Below are 23,809 nucleotides of genomic sequence, written 5' to 3' on the forward strand. Positions count from 1 at the left end.
TTTTGACCGATTTATTTACAATAAAACTGAAAGATTTTCTTTTTCAAAACCAAAGTGATTTTTATTAATACTAGGCTTTAGTTTATAAACTCTGAATTATGTCTGTCATTGTTTGAGGTGTATAAAAGTTGGGCTTAATTTATTTCCATTAATATCTTTTAAATTGGTGTACTGTATGTATTTGATTTATTTAGCATCTTCACATATTTGTTTTTACTTTTACAAGAAATTGTATAAACATTTATTCTTTTATGGTGAGTGTTTGGGGAGGGATGTAAAAAACTTAAGGGACTGATTCAGGATATCAAATTAACAAGAACGTCTACTTCACTTAATTTTCCCTCTGTCGATCATTTTGTGATTTTTCAATAAAAATTCATATCTTAAGAATGGATATAGATATTTTGATAAAATTTAGTGTAAGTGTACCCGATAACAACTACAAAATAAATAACTTTGAAAATCCAAAACGGTAGCCATTTAACTTATTACTCATTAATAGATCCATAGATATTTGTTTCATTAGAATTACTGTTTTATTAAAATTAAACCTCTTATTACAAACACAATTAAAATTTATTAAATAAGATATTTATAAGATAAGATTTATATAAGATATAGTTGAAACAAAGTGGAGAGCAAAATTATGCAGTCTTACAATTTTGTTCTTGTTTTATAAAAAATAGAGATTATTATTAATTTTAATTCAAAATTGTTGAAGGAAGTGAAAACAGGCATAAAATTGTTAGACTGCGTAATTTGTATAATTCAATTTAGGATCTAACCTAGGAAATCCCTTGTCATTTTCCTAAGATTTTTGTTTATTCTGAAGATTTATTTCGTGAATAAATTTTTAAAATGTACTAAAGACATGTTCCAACTGAAATATCTGTGATCTGCAGCCAACACTCAAACATTCTAATTAAATCAGGCATGAAGAATACTGATAAGCGATATTATTTTTACTTTTTTCATCGTTTCTCTTAATAAATATAATCCTTAATAGATAATATCCAAACCATAAAAAGCTTTTTGAAGTTATAATTCGGGTAAAACAAGCCAGTCCAACTGAAAAAGAAAAGCAGTAAATTTAAAAAGAAGTGATATTATAAAACACAATTTAAATTTAATTTTATGAGTATATAAAGCAAAAAGTAATTATACTCATGGTTACCCATTAATATGTAGTCTGTTATGGTTACAATCTTCTTTTTTTTTAAGTTGCTTTAGAATACTTCTCACAAGCAATAGTAGAGTTGAAGAACATGGTATTTGCAGTTATTCACATACTATTTCTTATTAAATAATCATTAAATAAATAAAATCTATGTAATCTTCACTTAATATTGTCGCTTTAATATTGGAGGGACAGGTAGAAGGAAAAAATTGTGTAGGCAGGTAATGTTTGGAATATGTAAAACAATTTGTTAGGGATGTAGGATGTAGGGGGTACATAGAAATGAAATGACTAGCACTAGATAGGGAATCTTGGAGAGCTGCATCAAACCAGTCAAATGACTGAAGACAAAAAAAAATGTAATATTCATGGTGAAAGGAATTAACCAGTTGAAGATAAACAAAATTTATTTACTTACCAAGAAAAAATTTATTTTGCTATATTTTCAACATTATATGATTAGAAAACTTTGTGAAATATATAACTGTAATTAAGTCTGGAACACTTGTGATTACTGTCTTTGGATTATTTTGTAAAATGTTTTCTATTCTTTTTCTGGTGTATTTTGGGTGTCAAATTGGCAGAGATGGTTAGCATTAACCACATGTGGAAGGTTGTGGGCTCGAGACCCATAATTATACCCAGTCCCATTGATTTATTGATTTCTAATGAATTGTACATGCTGATAAATCACCAGCAAACAAAAAAAAAAAATGGAGAATTTTGGAATATCATACGATTCAATCAGTCTGATAGAAAAATCTGACTGGTGACTTTATAAAGCTCATCAATGTTTTTAGAGATGAAATATAAGTCATTCTCAATGTGTTATTAATTAATACAAACAAACCTAAAAAATGTTCAGTGCAAACACATTTTCTAGAAGATTTTCAATATTTTAAGCCTGTTTTGAAAAATAGCCAGGAAAACATACCAGACACTATTTTTATGGTTATCATATTGTGCCCTCTGCAAAATGCTGCAAAAGGAGGCTAAAATTTATTGAACTAAATTATAATCTTTTTTGAAAATTTACTTACAGACAAATTGATTTGGTAATTTCATTTTAGTTTCGGTCCAAAAACCGTTAATTTCTATGCCAACTTCTGTTCATTTACTTATGAATGCAATAAACACTATATATATATATATATATATATATTATTTTTTATTTTTTTCTTTTGTTAGATAATTAAATGACTAAATAAGTAAGCTAAATTCTTGTTTCTAAAATTATGATATATAACATTTACAGCGCATGAAAAATACCTCATCTTTCTGGGTTTTGAACTTAGAACCTTCCCAATGAGTTAAAAGATGCTACATGTTATATCATTTATCATTTTGAAATTTGCAATTATTTTAATTTTGCAATATCAAATTAAGTTTTCTTAAAGCAGGGAAGCATAGCTCAGTAGTTTTAATTGCTATTTTTATTTTGCTTTTGTAGATGAAGTATTTTAAATAATAATTTTCTATGACACTACAAGAGTGAATGTCTATAAAAATATTCTTTTGGGATATACAATGGAGAAAATTGTGAACAACCTTACCTTTAGCTTTATACTGTAAATGTTTCAATTACACTGATAAACATAATTTTTGTTTCCTAACATGCGATACATGATTTTAATTTGTTTTTTGATGCTGAAAACGATATTAACTCAGAATCTTTCTATTACCCACCATTTTTTGAAAAATGTTTAAATTTTAATTAAAGGATTTTTTCATTTTTCAACGTACAGTTAACATTTTAAGCTCCTATACTGTATTTTGTTAGCTCATTTTTTATTATTTAGCTTTATTAACGTAATATGTAAACTATAAATAAACAACACTAGACAAAGAATTAAATCATATCATAGTCACATATTATGACATCATATCTAATGCTGAAGAGTGAGCCTTCATGGACAAGATTAATCATGTCTGTGCAGGTCCAAGACATGTAGCTGAAAACACAGCTGTGTTGTTTGTATTAAGCACTGGATTTAGGAATGAATTAATTTTGTTAGTCTTATTGCTGTCTTAAGTTTGTTAACAGTGCAGTGTCATAATGCCTTGAAATTATGTAAATGCCTTTTGTTATGTATGTGGTGAGTTTAACGTAAAATCAAATAGAAAAAACATAACACATTTAATTAAAAAAGTATATCATTTGTACTTTCACTGTAAAATTGGTGATCAGGATAAGATGTGGGCTCCTCATATAGTATGCACTAACTGTTCTGTATATTTAAGAGGATGACTGAAAGGTACACGGAAGGCTTTACCATTTGGTGTACCTATGGTTTGGCGTGAACCAAAGGATCATGTAACCGACTGTTACTTTTGTTTAGAAAGTGTGTCTGGAATTTCTAAAAAATGTAAACTTACTGTAAAATATCCTTCATTGCTGCAATCTGCAATCAGGCTTGTACCTCAAAGTGAAATTATTCCAGTTCCTGAATCACCTGTGAATGAATGTTTCGAAAGCAGCAATGAAGAATCAGGCAGTACTGAAGAAGACTACAATAATTTTGATTTTGAATTATCTTTCAATAAGCCACATCTTACATCAAAGGTGAATTAAATAACTTGGTTAGGGATTTAAATTTATCAAAAACTCAAGCTAAACTGTTAGGATCAATACTACAAGGTTGGAATTTTCTTTAAAAAATATACAAAAATGTTGGACTTTTGAATCCAACAAAACGATTTTTTCAGTACTTTATTGATGAAAATAATTTGGTTTATTGCATAAATACTGATGAGCTTATGTTGCCCTTAGGACACTCCTGTTAAAGGCCATCAGGGCTAGGAACGAGGGGGGGTTGTGGTGACCAGAAGCATCACAAGGCAGGTGTCTTTCCTTAATGGGGTTGGGATGCACTTAGGACAAGTTCATAAACCTGAAAACTGGTGCCTTTTCACCGATTTGTCAAATTTTAGTTTAAAAGTGGTTCTACTACACAATGGTAACAAATATGCTTCAATACCAATCGCGTATGATATTAATTTGAAAGGGACATATGGTGTGATGAAAGACGTTTTTGAAAAAATATATTATAAAAAACATAGCTGAAACATAAGTGGTGATTTGAAAATTACAGCTACTTTGTTAGGCATGCAGTTATGCTATACTAAGTACATGCGTTTTCTTTGCGAATGGGATAGCCTAGCTAGGGATAAACACTATGTTACCAAAGAGTGGAAGAAATGAGACAACTTAACTCGAAATGGGAAAAATATTATTCATGAGGTCTTAGTTGAACCCAAAAAATATTCTTATCCCTTCTCATATCAAACTAGGACTAATGAAAAATTTGTAAAAGCAATGAAGAAGAATAGTGCCGGATTTTCCAGGCAGAAATTTCTGAATGTAAGTGAAGGAAAAATTAAAGAAGGAATATTTGTTAGTCCTCAAATAAGAGAGTTAGTCAAAGATGATGTATTTAACTCGATGTTAAATAATGTAGAAAGTGCAGCTTGGCTTCATTTACAGACGTTTACAAAAATTTTCTCAGCAAACAAAAATCTGACAATTACCACTATATTGTTAATCAACTTCTTACTTCACACAGAGCTATGGGATGTAATATGTCTTTGAAAATACATTTCCTTCACTCACATCTGGATTTTTTCCCGGACAACCTCGGAGACGTAAGTGACGAACATGGTGAACATTTCCACCAAGACATTTCGGTGATGGAAAGCCGCTATAAGAAAATACTAACATGCTAGCCAATTACTGTTGGACATTAATTCAGAATGTGCCTGAGGCTATTTATAAAAGATAAGTATCAGTGAAAACATTCTAATACAGGTATGGCGATGCAAAATTATAGATTTTACAGATTTTAACTATATTTTCCCTTAATTTGTTTTGAAGCGTGTAGTTTATTAAAAACTAAGGGTGATAGAAAAATTGCATTTCCAGATCTGTATCGTATGCAATAAACCAATTCAAGAAATGGTATCACACATAGAGAAACATTAAAAAAAATATTTTTGTATCAATGTTATCATTAATAATATTTCTGAAATAACCAAAACTAGATGAATAATAATTATAAATCAGTATGAAATTCCTTTGACTCTATTGAAAATTTTTATTGTCAGCAGCAATGAATATAAAAACTTTATCAAACATGTTCTCAAGTTTGAAGTAGGACTTGCGCCCTTGTGCTTGATGCTGGATCTGCCTTTGCTTTTCAGTTATTCACATTCAGAAGTTCTTTAATTTTTAGTTAAATAACTTTTGGAAATTTTTAGCTTAATATTAAATAGGTAATATTTCTTTATAACATATAATCTAGTACCATATACCAAGAAATAACCTTTATAAAATTTGAAAAAAGCAATTATAAGAAAAACTGATATCTTGAAAAATGTAAAAGTCACTTGTTTATACTTTATGTTGCTTAAGAACAGGATTACTTATTTTTTTTTTTAATAATTTTACTTTCTATAATTAATAAAAATTAAAAAACGCAACTGCCAAAAAAAAAACATTGCTGACAAGTATTGCTATTTAATATAGAATAATTACTAATATAGTACAATTAAAGAGCGTGCAGGTGACATTTGCATAGAGTATAATCTTTTTCAAATTTTTTAAATTTCTTTAAACATATATATATATATATATATATATTTATTTACATAGCCTATCATACTTCCACTAACATAAGGATTCCAATGCTGGGTCATACATCTAAATCAGTTCAGCCATTGAGCTGCTATGGTGGAACATACATACATATACCCTAAATACATTACAATCTAATTTGAGCAGTCATGTAAAAATATAACTTGTAGCAGTAATAAGAAATTGTAAAATTATCCTTAGTTTTTCATACTGAGTAACAAGTATTTTCATTTAGAAGGATTTATAAGCAATTTTAGCATTAGTCTGCCCTTACATTCAAGCAGACAAAAGAATTTCTTCTACTAAATTATAATTTGTTCAAAATATCACATTTATTAGTAGCAAGGTTTCTGATAACATATTTTTTCAACTGTGTTTACATTTCTGGCTGTTAATTTGTTCCAAGTCGATTAAAAAAAAAGTTCAGTAAATTTTGTAATATTTTTAAAATAGCTAAAAAAGTATTTTTTATAGACAAACCAAAAATTTCAAATCTAGTGAATCTTGGCCTCATGATTATTCTTTCTGTTTGTGGTGATAATGTTTCTACTTTGATCTGTATGCTCTTCTTTTTATTCAGTCTGAAACAAATAAATTAAGTGCACAGAAGTTAACTAATATCATTTAATTTTTTATAGAATTGTTTTTTTTTAATTATAAGATGACTGACCACTGAATCATAAAAGACCGCATGATGTGAGCTCAGGCATTGTTAATTTTTTCTTTTATTGATTAATTTTAATGTTTTAAAGTAACTTGCTCCTTTCCTTTGTTTTAACTCGAAGAATGGAGTAGGATAAAAGTGTCTGAACATTTTGTTCATCGGCAAAAACAATCATACAGAATTGAGGTATATTTTCTTCAGCAGGAGGTATTTTCCATACCGATTCCTACATCTTGGAAGTAGTTAAATACTAATAAAAAAACTATGTTACTACTAGACCTGTTTTAATTTTTCTTTTTCTATCACTGAGTATGCTGAGAACAGAGAATGAAGTAGCATGTATCTCATTCATTTGCATTGCAAATAAGTTTTCAAACAAATTTAATTTTTAATTTTTTTTTTAATTTATGTATTAAACCGATTATATGTTATTATAATAATACTAACAATCAACAAAACAAAATACACGCTAGGGCTATTTTAAAATTATCTTCTGACTAGCTGTTGAAAATATTTTGCTAATTATCTCAACAAAGTGTAAGCATACTAGTCAGCAGAGTCTATAATCCTGTTGCATGTCCAGCTTCCATCGTCCGTTCTGTATGGTGTTAGCAAAGCATCAGTTGATAAAGGCTGAAAAACCTGTTATGCCGCTCCCATCAAACATTAAGTACGATTAGTTTTTTCTAGCAGAAGGAAGAACATTGCTGAGATCTATCAATGACCTTTGTTTTGCCATGAAATGTAGTCGCTATAAGAGTGCAACTATGTTGTCTTAATATTTTATGATAATTACCGTATATAAACTCATAAAAAATAACATTATTTATGTAAAAAATTTAAATAGAAGGAAATGAACTCAAAAAATAAGAAGAGGTAACACGACAGATCCTTTCAGCTGTCAAATAATTTATTTAAACTATAAAAAATTTTTCTTTTATCCAAGATTTTTTTAATAATATACAGTAAGTTCCTCATTTTTTATAAAGTTTGAAATATATTTTTGGTAATGCATTTCAGTGACAATTTATGAAAAAATAGTAATGTGTTATTCAAATATTACTAACTATGCTCTTAAAAATTAGAGTCTACCTCAATCAAACTTTTTCTAAAAGTATAGGATGCCGACAAACAACTGAATGGTAACTGCATTTTGTAAAATTTTAAATCTTGTGATTTTTTGTTCAGGGCAATCTTCAGAGACAAAACATCCTGAATCACACAAGCTGATAATTAGCATTTATTTGATTTTATAAATCAGACAAAACTTTGTAGGAGAAAATGAGTAATTTTATAGTTAAATGCTACCGTGAATATATAAAGGAAAAACCATGATATTTTGAACACATTCTTTGATTTTTATTAAACATGTAATAATAAAATTCATTTTTTGTTAACTTTTTATGTTTAACTATTTTCTTGTTAGCATTTAGGGAAACTGACTTTCAGTCCAGACGGTGTATTGGAAAATTAAAAAAAAATAGTTTCTTGATTTAGTAAATTTTGGCCATGAATTTGTGAGAAAAATAGTTCTGTCATTGAATTTTTGTCCTTTGTAAAGTTTTCTTAATTTAGAATTTATTTAATTAAGAGTATGTTATGAATAAACGAATAACCTTTTGAACTGATGCCACACAACCCTAAACTCATTTATTTCACAAGTTGGAGGACAAAAACAATTTTCTGTTCTTTTTTGATCCATTGATGAATAACAATATGCTGACTGAATATCATTGGTGCAGTTGATTCCTAGAATAGAGAAAAACTTCAGTAAATTATTCATTAATACTTAAGTGAATTATCACCTATTATATTAAATAAACACTGACTTGTGCTCATACACATTTACATATACATACAAGCAGATGGTTTTAAAACCGGTTTTAATTAACTGCATTCTCTAAAATATGTGTTTTATTTTTAACTTATAAATCTTGTACTCCATGTTCTGCTTAAAAAGGAGGTCTGAAATTAAAGAGTGACAAATTTACAGAATCGCTGTTTCATAGATACATACTGATAAGGTTTCTTTACAAGTAAATCTTAACCGATTTAAAATATATTAAAAAAAAACTGTTTTGTTTCAAAACAGATTATTGGTATCTTATATTTTATAATACGTTTTGATCATTTTTGTACCGATAATCTTTTTTGATAGGCATTGGCAATACTGTTTAATAACTTGAATTCTGCTTTTGATATTACCATTTACCACCGTGTTTTTATACATTGTATAAGGATTTAAAGAAACATATTGTTGGTTATTGATTTAGGTACAATCATCACCTGAAGCTGTAACATCACATAAAATATGTAATTACAAAATATAATAATTTTCTAACTAGTATTCACTTTCTATTTAAAAATAGCGATTAAATTTTATTTTTAAACAATTCTGTAATTAAGCGAGGGAGTTGTGATTATGCTAATTATAAATGTTCAAAGAGCTGTAGAGATGGTTAGTTGATTACAACTTTATATTATTTGCGATCGTTAAGTATGCAATTATAAAATATTTATTTTTTTATACTCTTCTTATTATTTTCTATTTAAAAACAAGAATTTCATTTTATCTTTACACCATTTTGGAGTTTAAATAAGCAAAACAGTGAATGAGAGCTTAAGCAGGGAATATGAGTCAGAGCTCACTGGCTTGACTCGCTGTTGATTCATGTCAACTTCTGATTGACTAGAATTATTTATCCTGACAATTATTGGTAAACTGCTTTTTAACTTCATATTTCATTGATTTTTTATTCTGTTTTAACAGAATACAGAGATGGAAAATAGATTATGACTTCATATCTAGTATATTGTAACTTAAGTCTCACTCTAGTAATAAAAATATCTTTTCAAGAGGTTTTAACGTGATTTTTGAGGTGATAAATTGTACAACACAATGAATTTTATTAGATCATTTATTTAGTTCACGATTAGTATTACATTTAAGATCCTTATTTCTTTGTTTTAGATGATGCGGTTAATCTTAACTTAGTTTTGAAATTACGCTACAATATTTCCATTGTATTGTAAAAAATTACCCTTACAGTTTTATGTGAGGCTGACAAGAGTTAATAAAATTCATTTTTTATAAAATAGGACCAATTGCTATTTTTCTGAATGACTTTCATGAGATGGTTTCGGCAAAATCACCGTTGCAGTCAAATAAATATCGATTGTAAAATTAACATTTCTTCACGATATACCAACAGATTTCATGTTATTGAATCACTCATCCTCACTAGCATCCTATCCATTTTATTTTCACCTACTTTATATCATGTAGTATATGAATGAGATTTGTTATTAAAAACAGAAAATTTATTAAAAAAGTAACGAGAATGAGGAAGATAGCCATGACTTATTGAACAAACACTTTTATGTTTGATATTATTATTAGTCTTGGCTGCTCTTTCTTTCATACCTAACGGTTTCAAACAAGTATGTTTAAACAGAATACTTAACTGCAGAAAAGATAAGTTTCCACCAGAGTAAATCACGAACTGAACCAAACCTAATTCTCCTATATAAGATAAAACTGTTTCCTTTTTGTCCCCTACTCTAACAAAACAGATAATATAAAAGGGATGGTGCCACAAAACGGGCAAGACCCTTGTGGACACCTAATCTTTCATCTTTTACAAAACTCACTTCCGATTATACAATTAAGTTAAGAAATAAATATTAAATTGTATTACAAAACAATGTTAATATCAGCTCTAGATTATGAATAGATAACCTTAGAGTATAATTATAATAAGTATTAGGATTACTCCATTAATTATTAATTTTGTAAAAGTGAAAGAAATAAAAGAATTTGAAATTTGAAGAATGTCACATTAGTGTTGCGCAAGGAATTAATTATTTTTTAAATAAAGGGTCATGGCATCTTACATGAGAATTAAAAATAATCTTTAGAATGAGTATCTCTCTCAGTCCAGACTGTATGATCGGTAAAATTATTTAGAGAGTGCCAGTAGAGAGTTAAAAATTAATCGCACACACTGCGGGTCAAGAAGTTTAATCGATGAAGGTAAAATGACTGAAGCTGTATTATGTATTTGAGAAAATCATCAAATTACTTTAAGAAACTTGGAAATGAGTTGCGGGTGTGGAAACAACTGGAAAATATTCTCTCAAATTTAACAAATTGACTGCTAGGTGGGTTCTCTAACTTTTATGGCCTTAAAACAAATTTTGGTTACCATAATAAAACTTCTAAAGCAGTATGAAAAAGATAGGCAGATAAGTTTTCAGAGTTAATGAAACACGGCTATAATAAATAATATTTAATTCAAAACAAATTAATCATCGTTTTCATTAACGAATTAATTCATCAGCATATACTGATGATATGATAAAAATTATTTTGATTTTCTTTTAGTATTCATAGGGAATGCTTGAGTTTCTCATAAAATAAATAACTACTACTGTGCAATGTTAAACTGTGATTTTAAAAGATAAATTGAAGCCTGGAGTTTGTTGTCAGAAGGAAGTTGTGAAATTTTTGCTTGCTTTTTGCAGGACATCGATAACCCTCATACTGCCGCTTTAGATTTGTAAATGCTACAAGAAAATTGTGACTTAAGATAGGTATCGATCCACTTAAGGAATTTCTTGTAGGAAAGAAATTAAATTAGAATGAGGTCATCGATACCATGAGAAAAAAAGACTTCTCTTCAAGAATCGAGAAGTTTAGCGTATTGTGTTGTAACAAATGTATAACAGCAGGAGGAGATTACATTTAGAAGCGATGCATTTCATCTCACTGTTCACAGTAAATAGTTACAGGTTTAAAATTCCTGTTCATATTTGAACCGCCCTTATAAATTATAGTAATAAAATTATAAAATGCAAACAAACTGGAAAATAGAAAACACTCAGAAAATGTACATATATGTTTTACATTTTCAATAACTATTTGATATAATTATTTGTTAATACGTGTATAATATATTAAAAGATAAAACAAAGATATTTACCGTTATCGTTTGTCTTTAATAAAGTATGTTTAGAACAATTACATTTATTCATCTGTTTGTAAAATTCACATTCAATTTCGCATGCCGATCGGCTATACATCAGGTAGTATGACATTTTATCATCTAACTCTCCTGGCAAAACACAATTACGTTTGTTAAACTTTAGCTCTTTAGCAGATTCATCTGCTATTACAGTCGCTAAGTTTTTTATAAAAATAATCACTGAATAGCTGCGCATTACAAACAGTCCTTGATCTTCATTCATATTTATTTCTTTTGGATCATGAACAAAAACCTGGAACATCATTTTATTTATTAAATGAACATAGGATCGGTCTAAAGTCAGTATTTCTTACTGTACTTTCTTTTTAATGAAATATTGTAGTTTTAAAAAGTTTTCTAGTTATGTATCCGCTTGCCATACAAGTCAGCCCTATATAGATCTACGGTTTTATCTTATTAACACACATTTATTAAATATTTATAAAATAAAAATAAGTATTTTCAGCAGCGTGACAGAATGTGATGGCGGTTGAAAATGATTAAAAATTACAAATATAAGTATAAAATAAAACACTTATACGACTGATACTTCTGAAACACATCTGACCATCCCACACGTGGAACTTATATAAAATTTTCATGCACATTTACATCGATTAATATCTTTATTGACCGACTATTATGTTGGAAGAATAATGTTCTCTGTAAGCAGCTTACATGTCATGCTGCACGACATGTAAGCTCTCATTTTTCTCTACACTATACCGGGTAAGAAGGAGTTCTTTATCCAAGTATTACAATCTAGTGCATTTCCCTAGATAGAGTGCATTTATATTATTTTGTTTTTTCTGTCTTTTTGTTCGTAACTCTGCAAGCGGTAATTTCCTTGATAAAGTAAGGTGGATTGAGGGGTTGTCTTATATTTGCTGCCTGACAGCCTGCTCCTTATTCCTCTTTCCACTTAGTGGAAAAGGAGTAACATTTTTCAATCCATTTATTAAACCGGTTTCTATGCTGTTTAGAATGTGAGACAGTCCATATATTTTTAATCGACCAGGGGAAAATGAAGAACTTTATGGAATAAAACATCCGGCATAGATAGTAGGAAGTCGCAAACATACCGTAATAAAATACAGAAAAAGATTAAAAAACTACAAAAATAATCTATCGACTCGTACAAAACATTCAGCCAGCATTTTCAGGAAAAATTTACTTTATCGCTTTCAAAAAAATAAACAAAATACACAAGATTATATAAAAAAAATGATAAATCGTACTCGGCGATCCAAAGAAGTAAGACGTTAAACTTAAGTGACTGCACTAAATATTACATCGGACAGACTGGATACACCATCGAGCCACAGATATGAAGTACATGTACAGGCATTTCTCACACCGGAATATACTGCTTGCAGTTTGGTGGAAGTTGGAATGCTGATTAGCGACCGCGTATCTGGAGTGAAGATAAACTATCTCACTCCTCACTTTTCCGGTAAGCTTGTCACGGGATATTTGTTATTTTTGAAAGTAGCTACATAATTTTCAGGAATATCTTGTGACTCGTATCAGGTCTCCTGCATTTGTTACGGTTAATACATTTAACAAAACGCGCGCGCACACACATTCATACATCCATGCCCAAACACAGGATCAGAATAGATTTTTTGTATATATTTGTAAAAGTAAAACCGTTTTTCTAATAATAATAAAATGAAAAAAAATACAACAGCAAAGTCTTTGTGAGTAAATTCTATTTACGTTTTCATAGCCGCGGAAACGTAAATCCGGCTCAAAATTAAATTATGACGGATCCACTTTTTGCGATTCGAACTTCATCGGCCTATATCGTTAACTATCATATTGGAATCGGTGATTCGATTGCAATCGTTCGGTTCAAAAGGAAGTTTGAGAGGTTGTATTAAATAAAACGTAATTTAACAGAATTAATAGTCACCGAATTTTGAATATCCAAAAAACAAAGTTTGCCGTTTTAAAATCTGAATACGAAAACTATCACAATAAGTAATAATTTCGTAGAGAATGTCGGTGACAACACCTATAATTAACTGTGCAGAAACTGCAATCGATTTTTGATTATTTTTTTTTAATCTTAAAAACAAAAAAAGAAGCGGGCAAAGTTCTTTTCGTCGGGGGTTACAGCATAGCATTAACGGAGGCATCGCTCAATCGGGAGTTATTAAACGTCCACCGTTTTAGAATTTTCAAACGAAAAATTTTAAAACATTCATTTTTCTGGTGTTCTTGGATACACGTACATCAAATTTCATTCGAATATCTCAATCCATTCTTAAGATATAAATGCTTATTAAAAAAAAAAAAAAAAAAAAAAAAAAAAAAAAAAAAAAAAATGGGAGAAAATGAAGCGAGGATAGGGCATTTAACAGCACGATATTTTTTGTTTGATTCCAGTTCAAATTTGGCCAACACTTTCTTCGTCACGCTGGATAGCTCTTGGCGGGGGTACGGGACAAGAACCGTTTAAAAATAACGCTGAATATTCCCCGTTCCTAAATCAGAGATTTAAAATTTTGGGAATTTAAATAATATAATATTTCACCTTAATAAATCTCAGTTTTCTACTGTCGCTATACAAAAAATAAAGAATTCAAAACGGCGAAAACTATCCTCTTCTATTTTAATTTTGTGAAAAATTTAATACCTTCAACGCCCCCAACCCCGTAGGGGGAAGTTACCGGTCGCCACACCACCCCTTCCGATCTAAGCCCTGAGGGGCTTTACCGGAGGTCGTCTTTAGACCCTCTAACCGACTACATCTCACAGTCACCAGCCAGGCCTCGGTCGGAATGCCACCGATGTAAATGCTTCGGCAGACATTTGCATCGGTAAAATAGAAATCAAATTTGGCTTCACGTAGCCCTCAAATGGACATTTTCACATCCGACCTAACACGATTCCCTGACACAACTAACCGATACCGCGGAAGCGCGAACCCCGCGCCTAGTCTAACTTTGAGAACACCGTTCGTGACTGTGAATGCCTGAAAAAACGAACGAGTCGTAAGTTAAATCAGCGCTACACTCGTACACGCAACATAGAAATTTAGACATACACCCGAATAACTCGACCGAATTAGGTCACCTAACAAGGGGATCGTAACCTCAATTCGGTCCGCACAGGAGTCGGGGACAAACCCCGCACTACCACTCGGTCCCATCATGGAGTCTCGCGCGGCATTACAAAGTCACAATCAGGGACGGCCACCGGCGGAAAGAAGCCACGTTCGCGGTCGCACAGGCTACCATACCCCGGCAGCGCGACCAGCCCCGCCAGCGGGAGCCCCAAATCGAATAACTAACAATACCGATATAACCGTAGCAAGATGCCGATGCGCCTACCTCCAACCGATTCAACGCCTAGGCCGGAACCCTAGCCACTCGGGATCCTACCACCATCAAATACCTCGATTAAACTCCCTCAGCCGACCTACACACCTCAAGAAGACGCGAAGAAAATCAGCTGCAATAAACCGCTCCTCGCGGATCATCCGGTTAATACGGAGATCCAGAAAGGAATGTATTCTCTCGAGTTCCCTAACGGCTCGTAAACGTTCGATCTCATATCAGGACGTGGTCCACTGCATCATCAGTCTCACAATCCGAGCATTGACTTGAATCACCGAACGAAATCTAGCCAAATTCGCCCGGAGAGAAATTGTGTGATATACCGTTTGGGGAAATCCATCCGATGTTGTTAATCTAGGGATTGAACCCTCGACCGGTTACAGGTTTAGTTTTTTATTAGTGCTTGCGACGGTGTAACGCCTTCAACGCTTTGTATGGAAACTCAGGAAGCCATTTTCAGAGAATTTTATGTCGAACCAGTCCGGAGATATTAATCAAAATATAGGCCGACACACGTACGTACCTGATGGCCGATCGCTATACTTTCCTTTTACAACTATGCCGCTATAGCCGGAAAGGAAAAAGTAGAAAAAATACTGAATTCTACATTTCCGTTCTATATGTCCTCAAATTGTATTTAAATTATTTATTATTACCGTTATTATTATTATTAATTTTTTTTTTTTATTCTGATCGATACGTAATAATACAATATATAAACAACATCAAGGATAGATCCACAAACTGCCCAGCAAAACGAAATCGCGTTAAAACATTGGTCAGAGCTGCATCACAAAATAAAAAATAAAAAAAGTGTATGAATACTAAATATAAAAAATAACTTCAAAAACGGCATTAATGAAAAACTAACGTATTTAGATTAATTCAATTTGCATATAATTTCTACAATTTTCATTATAATAATAAATCTATTAAGTTAATAAAGTGAGAAACAACTTTGTTTAAATACATCCCGAGTGAAATTATTAAAAAAAATTAACCGAGGAGAAAGATAAAATAACAGAAAATTCCATTGTTAGAATGTTTTTATCTATTTATCAAAATAACTTTCTTAAAAACATCTATTTATATTCATCTAAAAATTTTATAAACTTTACTAAAACCTTTCCTGAAATCGCTCTCGTAAAGTTAAGGTTGTAAGTTTACATTAATTATTAAACGAATATGCTTACCTTATCGAGAGAAATAAAAAAGAAAATAACCTTGTTTAAATGATAATTAAACGAAACGGGCGGAAAGGAGTCGACTTACATGCGCTTCCGATTTCATTATGACGTCGAGTAATCCTTTACTTTCGCCGATACTGCTCGCTTTGAATCTGGTTCCACCTCTAATAGAAAATATTTCAGTTAAAAACAAAACAATATTATTAACTTACAAAATATGTATTTATTCACTACTCGTTTTCGGCTAGATCGCTAAATAATATGGAATTGCATCGTTGTTAGAAATTATTTATATTCAAACACACGAGGCGCGTTTTTTTTAAAGTCAGGTCCGTTTTGAAATAAAAGCAAAACTGAAAAATATTAACAAATTTGATTACTTACGTATTAAATCTACATTTATTTACCGCATTTCTACGTAGCTGCTTTCAATTTAAACATATTTTTATAGCTTTTCACTAGCTTCTTGTTCGCTCTTTAAGAAATTCCGCCCCCGGCGACTTAAACTGTACGGTAACGCCATTTTTCAATTAGTCATCGTCAAACCTTTGTGACGAACCTGTTTTGGACGGTTGAAGGCGAAGATAAAAAAAATAATCGCGGGGTGTTAAGTCAGGGCTATAGGGTAGATGACTGAAGATTTTCCAACTAATTTTTTCCGATCGTTCACCGTCTGATTTGCCGTGTACGGTCGGACATCGTCGTGCAAAAACAAAATCCCGCTAGATAACGACCTACGTCGTTTACTTTTTTATACGTGTATTAATGTCTTGTAATACGTATCGGTATTCGCAGTAGTTCAGCGATCTCTAAATTCGACGAACGAGAGACCCGTTTTGTCCCAGAAAACATTAGCCGTAAGCTTCTTTACCGAACGTTCTTGTTTAAACTTTTACGTTCAAGAAGATAATTAATGCCGCCACGGCATCGACTGTAGATTTGCTCGACGTTCGAATAAGAAATCAAGCAGACAGGATTAAAAATGAGTTAAATGCCTCGGGTGGGCTATCGCAGAACCAATTTGGGTTCGTTCGAGGGAAGTCTACCAACGACGCGTTAAAGAAAGTAACCATGCGGATAAGAACCTGTGCGGCGGCCGCCTGGCGAACCAGGAGGATTCCCCTACTAATTCTACTGCATGTCCGCAACGCATTTAATAGCGTACCGTGGGAAACGATCCTTGCAGAATTCGAACGAAGAAACATCAGTACTTAACTAAGAACGGCGGTCATCGACTACTTCTGTGAAAGGCATCTACTAGTTACAACGGAGATAGATGACATGCACATCCAGATGCACGGTGGAGTACCGCAAGGGTCGGTGCTGGGGCCTTTGCTGTGGAACCTGGCGTTTGACAGGGTTTTGCGGCTGGGGTTCCGGGGAGGCACATCGGTAATAGCCTACGCAGACGACTTGGCGCTGCTGGTGAGTGGCCGCACCGAGCAAGAAGTAGAGACGCTTGCGACATTAGCAGCGGGCCAGGTCGATGAGCGGCTAAGAGCGCAGGGGTTAAAGCTAGCGATCGAAAAGTCACAAACGGTCGCGGTGACAGGCAGACGTCTCCTAAGAGATACAGAAATCGCCGTGCGGGGTTTTCGTGTGACATCATCCCCGTTTGTCAAATACTTAGGGATACGGCTGGAGAGGTCGGGTAAATACACTAAACACCTGAGTGAGGTTACGGCAAATACAGAAAGGACGGTCACTTCCCTGGGCACATTGATGGGAACCAGGGAAGGACCAAGAATGGCGAAAAGAAGGCTCCTGATGACAGCTGTGACGTCAGTAGTATTATAAACAGTGCCGGTCTGGTGTGAGGCCTTGGACGTTAAACGCAACGAAGATCTACTAGCCTCCCTACAGAGACGCGCCGCTATTAAAATAATAGCGGCATATAGGACGGTGTCGGCGGAGGCAGCAAACGTTCTAGCGGGAGTTCCGCCGATCCGCCTACGAGAGGAGTTTACGAGGGAATGGTGAAGAGAGACTCTACAACCCTCTTGCTCGTGAAAAAAGAGTTGGACTACAGGGAATGAGGTGCTGATCAGACACCGTTGGACCGGGTACTGGCTTTTCCCTATCCGCATTGAGTGTAAGATGAAATGTGGAGTGTTGCTGCGGGACGACACGTTTAAAGGAAATGACTGTATCGTTACGTTAATTAATATTCTTGTTATATGCTTTTATGTTACGTCATGTTTCTTCCAACTGTATTGTCACACGTGACAACTATCCCAAACGAGGGGGATCATGGGATTAAGCTGTAGATAGTTTAGCGTTATGTATTTCTTGATATTGTATTTTGTTAAAAAGTGCCGGCATCGCTTTTGGACTAGTCATAAGGAAGAGTGACTGCAAGTCGTTGGTCTCTAGGAAGTATTAGGGGGTCCAGATGAAACAACTCTACTGTAAAACGACGCATATGGACATCTATTATCATTATTTAGCGCTCCTGTAATATATAACGATATTGATATTTTTGTTGTGCTACTTTGTATTCCGCTTATTGTTGAGTTGTGAATTCTAGGTCTAATCGAGAAGAAAACGGTAGGATGGTTAGACCGTGGATTGTGCTTATATCTTGTGTTTTATAATTTTATCGTGTAATCCATTTTTTATATATCTTGTCTTTTGTTTACGTTTCACGTATTGTGTATTCTATTATATATTTGCTGATTATGCATCGTGTGAAATCTGGATCAAGTCTAGCGTCCTATTATTATTACGGGCATACTGGTAAGTTACATTAGTAAATGGAGTAGCTGTAATGAGAGGTCACAACATCGACTTTAAAGCGACAATTCAACGTGATGATTGTTGAAAATGAGGAAACTGCTAAACCGCTGGACTACAAACTTAGAGAAGGTCTCTAGCAAAATGACCTTCTGTGTTTTAAAATAATACAATGGAAGAGAAGGGTTGATAAAAAAAAGGGGGGGATGAAACGTGGCGACGTATAGGGCAAGGAAGGCAGCCCTCGTGTCTAGGGTGTTTTTGTCTACCCACATGCAAGAGTGGGTGGATTGGAGCTCCCCGATGATGACATGAGGAACCCTTAAAGTGTGATAGCAACACTCGTCTGGTGCTGAGAGGTTAGGGTCTGGGAGGGTAGCCTTTCAGCGGAGGGCAGATCGGCTGTCCAGAAGAGGAGGTCGATACGTTCCCATGATGTTGAAAGGACCCCGTGGAACACCCCGATACGTAGGGTAGACAGGGAGGACAGAAACTGCTGCCACGGCACCATATGGTGACTGCGAATGCTTAATTTTTTTTTTTGGGCGAAAAACGATTGGTCGTTATCATCGCCCGGAAAATAAATAAATAAATAAAAGTAAAAGTAAAAGTAATTAAAACTTAAAACTACTATTACAGGAAGCAAAATCCGGAATGGGTGTAAAAGGCCCATTCTCGGATAAGAAAAACACTAACATGTAACTTAAAACTACGTTAAAAACTATCATATTAAAACTAAATAAAACTTAAAACTAAAAAAAGAGATAAAACTTACAACTAATATCACAGACGAATTTAAAAAACATAAAAAAAAAAAACAAAAACAACAAAATATGAATATATATATATAAAACAAAATTCCGATAGGGAGTGTAAAAGGCTCGCTACTCGGATAACAAAAACAATACATAGGACTAGAGTAATTAAATTTTTTGTATTAACCCTATACTACGCAAAAACAGAAACATCCGGTTTAAAACCTCTTTATCATTACACAAGATACCACGGATGTTTCTGGGTAGTTTAAATTTACGACGCAATGCCGCATAACATATGCAGTCCACGAGTATGTGGCGCACAGTCACGCGGCAGTTGCATCGTGCGCATAGAGGTGCTTGTCCTCTTGACAACAGGTACTCGTGTGTCCTATCCGCAATCGACAGAGAACTACTTCCTCACGCCAGGGTTTTCTGTATGTGGAGTCCCATGGTAACACAGAATCTTTAATCTGACGGAGTTTATTATCAACGGTAGCCGTCCAATCACCTTGCCACCTTGCTCTTAATAATTGTTTTACATAGTTAATGAAATCAGAAGTAGCAACTCGGGTGGTGAAAGGAGGCTGGTTACGTGCTTCTTTGGCAGCGGAATCTGCATATTCATTACCTGGAATCCCTACGTGGCTAGGGACCCGGCAAAAACTTAATTCTGTGTTGCGATTATTCAACTCGGCGATTGCGTTGTAAATTTCAATGACGATAGGATGTTTGGAATAAAAGTTTTTTAAGGCTTGGAGAGCGCTACACGAGTCACTGCAAATAAGAAGTTTTCTATATTTAGGGTTAATGATGTTTAGAGCCTTATTTATAGCGTATAGTTCAGCGGTAAACACACTCGTAATACCGGGTAGACCAAACATGTAAGTTCTTTCATTGACAACAAATGCACACCCAACTGTATCGTTTTGTTTCGATCCATCAGTGTATACAACCGCGTCTGGTTTCATCTTGGAGAGAACACACTGAAACATTTGCTGAAAGACAATAGACGGTGTTGATTGTTTATTGTATGTAGTCAGGTCAAAATTAAAATTTATAAGGTTTATTCTCCACGGAGGATATGAGCAAGGATACATAGGAAAGAATGACGGTGTGTCAACATTTATATGCTGCAGCAGACTCCAGGTACGGACACCTACAGGTGCAGTACGACGTGGATGATCCTCATACTTTCCTAGATTAGGATTTCTAAAGACCGAGTCAAGAGCCGGGTGATTTGGCTGTCCTCTGAGACGAGCAAAATAAGATAATAAAAGCTGGTCTCGTCTATCCCAAAGTGATGGTTCACCACAGTCTACAAGTAAGCTTGCGACAGGACTTGATCTAACCGGTTACCAGGAGGGAACTTATAATAAAAAAAAAAAAGGTTTCATCTCCGGTAACAATGCCGATAAAACAATTCATCACCGTCATTTTCCTAACGCCGCAAAAATTCTTCCGCTGCAACAATACGAATCGAAGCGTCCATTATAGACGAATGAATATAATCAACAAAACGACTAAACTATTGTTTCTAACAGCCGTATATCGATTGAAATAACTGAGCTACTCAAGCGCCATCTGTTTACATCAAGTATATAGGCGGCAAATTCAAAACAGATGTATCTTTCAAATCGCGTCTCGTATTTTTTATAAACTACAATCCTCAAAAACTTTATCTAAAACTATTTTTGCTTTTTACATTTATCCGGTATATAGTGCGGTAACAGAAAAAGAAATTCAAATTTCACCCGTTTATAAAACCTCATTTTTAAAATATTTATTACATATAAGTTAAAGTTAAAAAAAAGATGGTGGTTATGTAATTGACTAAATTTTTTTCATAACAACTTCTGTGAATGGTGAAAGCCATATTTATTTCGAAAACGATCGGTCGTATTACATTACCTGTTTTATGTAATCGTGGAAACAACTTTTATTTACAAAGAAATACAGTGTTAATGAATTACGGCTCCTTAAATAATTTTTCAACAGTCAAACATCATCTCGAAATGATTTTTTTTTCGGTATGATATGACCACACCTTCAGGTATCCACGGGAAATAACCTAAAAATTATAATGGAAAGGGTAGGGTTGTGACACATCATCGGAAAGGGCATTAGAAAACAAAAATTTCGACATAAAAAACCTTGGACTGTCATAATCCTAACCGATTTTTACCGTTTAATTTTTTCACTGTTAGTTTCAAAAGTTTCTACGATACCTCTTTAACAAGTGTTGAAATACTAGCAAAATTAAATTTAGCAAATGTTCCTTCGTTAAAACGATCTATTTTTCGATAAGAGACCACCGCTTAGGGTGTACTGTAGTCAACGTTTGAAACTGGCTGTGAAAAATATAAATGACAACCATTTTTGTTGAATGTTTTTTCCGTCAAAAGCTTCGTTTTTCAGGGCCGTTTAAAATGAGTGCCACAATGCTACTCTTTCTGTTCACGGTGCATTTCTCAAATTTCATTTTTCTATGTTTAACGGGTAAAAGGTTTTTAAGGATTCCCTTACTAACACTTTATATAATAACCGATTCAAGAGTAACATTAAACCCTATATTTATGCGAGTATACGTTTCATCAAATCGATAAATATCAAATAATAAATACGTATCGCATATCCATCGATATGATACTCTAAATTTTCGAAAAAAGAAATATATCTTAAAAAACAGTAAACGTTATGCAACACGTATTTCCTTCTTTGACTAAACTGCTTCCCCGCCCGATAATGTATATTAAATCAGAAGCTTTTGATATAGATTAGCATTATCAGAAAAACATTAATCGTCTATTAAGAAAAACGTTTAGTCATTATTTGTTAAAAAAAGAAAAATATCCTCTGAATAATTACTTACATAGTCTGTTCGGAGTTAAAAGTTAGACACGATCCATTTGTTGTGTACAACCAATGAAATTCTTGACAACAAGGAAATACTTTACCGTTCCACGAACATTCTTCAAATATTTCACCGCATTTACTGTAAAAATTACAACATAAAGGATAGAAATCTCAGTGTAATGAGATGCATTTTCTTGACAGATAAGTATTAAGTGTAACTTAAATCCTCTTTTTTTATTTGATAACGAACAGATCTGTAAACAATTTAAAAAGGACGATTGATGCCGAGAGATTAAAAACGCCGGCAAAGAGTAACAAACTTTTTCCGGCTTTGCCCTTCACGCATTTTTATTTCAAATAAGCCATATGATACTCCTGACGAAATGATTTTTTACACGACTGCCCAAAAAGGAATTTAATGTATTTAGCGTGTACTTATGTTTGTTTCACTGTAGCAGCTCAACGGCTGAACCGATTTAGATGTATGACCCCGCGTCAGAATCCTTACGTTATCGGAAATGTCATGGCTACATAAATATATATATGTAGTAGTGGAGATTTTTCGGTTGAAGCACGAAATTTAACGAATTGAATTAATGTACTATGAGCCCCTACTACCGTGAGTCGGGTTTGAACCGATCAGAAATGATCCGAACGATCGAACGAATAATATTATAAAAAGAATAGAATTAAATTTACGTTAAATAAAATAAAATAATTTTAAAAAAATTCTGTTTAATAATAATAACGGGCTTCGTGCGGGGACTGCGTGCGAGGCTAGAGCGGTAAGGTGATGCGAGCGTCTCGTGCGTGGCTACACCGATCATCACCATCAATCGTTAATAAATGGGGTGCCCCTGAGGCGCCTCTTTTTAGTAAATCGTTTTCAAACTCGGTTGACTCTCTTGACCAAACGACATTTTTAACATTTCATGCTAGGTAATGATGTAAACGGTAAGTCGCTTCTTTGGCATCGTAGAGTCACAGATGATAGCGGTGAATTAGTTGAAGGTTTTATTGTGTACTTTGGATTAGCGGTCTTTAATGTTTTCGGTGAGTTACCAAAATACTCTGAACCGGTAGACGGAAGGAGATTGTTTGCTGAAACGAATAATGATATTTCTGTTAGTAAAAATATTCCTGGTAGGGTTGATGACTGTTCTAGTGATCGTTGATTTGGTTAGGGAGTTGTGAGACGCTTATAGATGCAATATCCTGCACAGGAAGACGGACTGGCTTAAATTTTTTAATACTCTCTCTGCTAGACTCTGTGATGTAGACCGAAGACCGGATGATATTCGATCGGAAGACCCGGCAGAAAACGTTTCTCTCGCTTTAATCGATGCCACTGAGAATTGATTCTCGGTGGAGTAGAAAATTGTCTTTGTTGAAACAGTCCGTGAACTGTCTCAGGAGAGCTGTTCATCGAGAAAATGATC

The 23,809-nt window shown here is 33.3% G+C and overlaps 1 protein-coding gene across 1 annotated transcript; it reads right to left on the minus strand.

Moving 5' to 3' along the window:
- Positions 1-545: 545 nt before the first annotated feature.
- Positions 546-22,496, minus strand: LOC142331246 (pickpocket protein 28-like). Its single transcript, XM_075377006.1, has 6 exons — positions 22,387-22,496; positions 16,112-16,190; positions 11,454-11,748; positions 8,088-8,220; positions 6,288-6,388; positions 546-1,068 (listed from the first exon to the last, which is right to left on the minus strand). The coding sequence occupies exons 2-6, from the start codon at positions 16,127-16,129 to the stop codon at positions 923-925; spliced, it is 693 nt and encodes a 230-aa protein (XP_075233121.1). The 5' UTR covers positions 16,130-16,190; positions 22,387-22,496; the 3' UTR covers positions 546-922.
- Between the last annotated feature and the right edge of the window lie 1,313 nt (positions 22,497-23,809).

This window comes from Lycorma delicatula, chromosome 10, assembly GCF_047948215.1.
Source record: "Lycorma delicatula isolate Av1 chromosome 10, ASM4794821v1, whole genome shotgun sequence".
Taxonomy (NCBI): domain Eukaryota; kingdom Metazoa; phylum Arthropoda; class Insecta; order Hemiptera; family Fulgoridae; genus Lycorma; species Lycorma delicatula.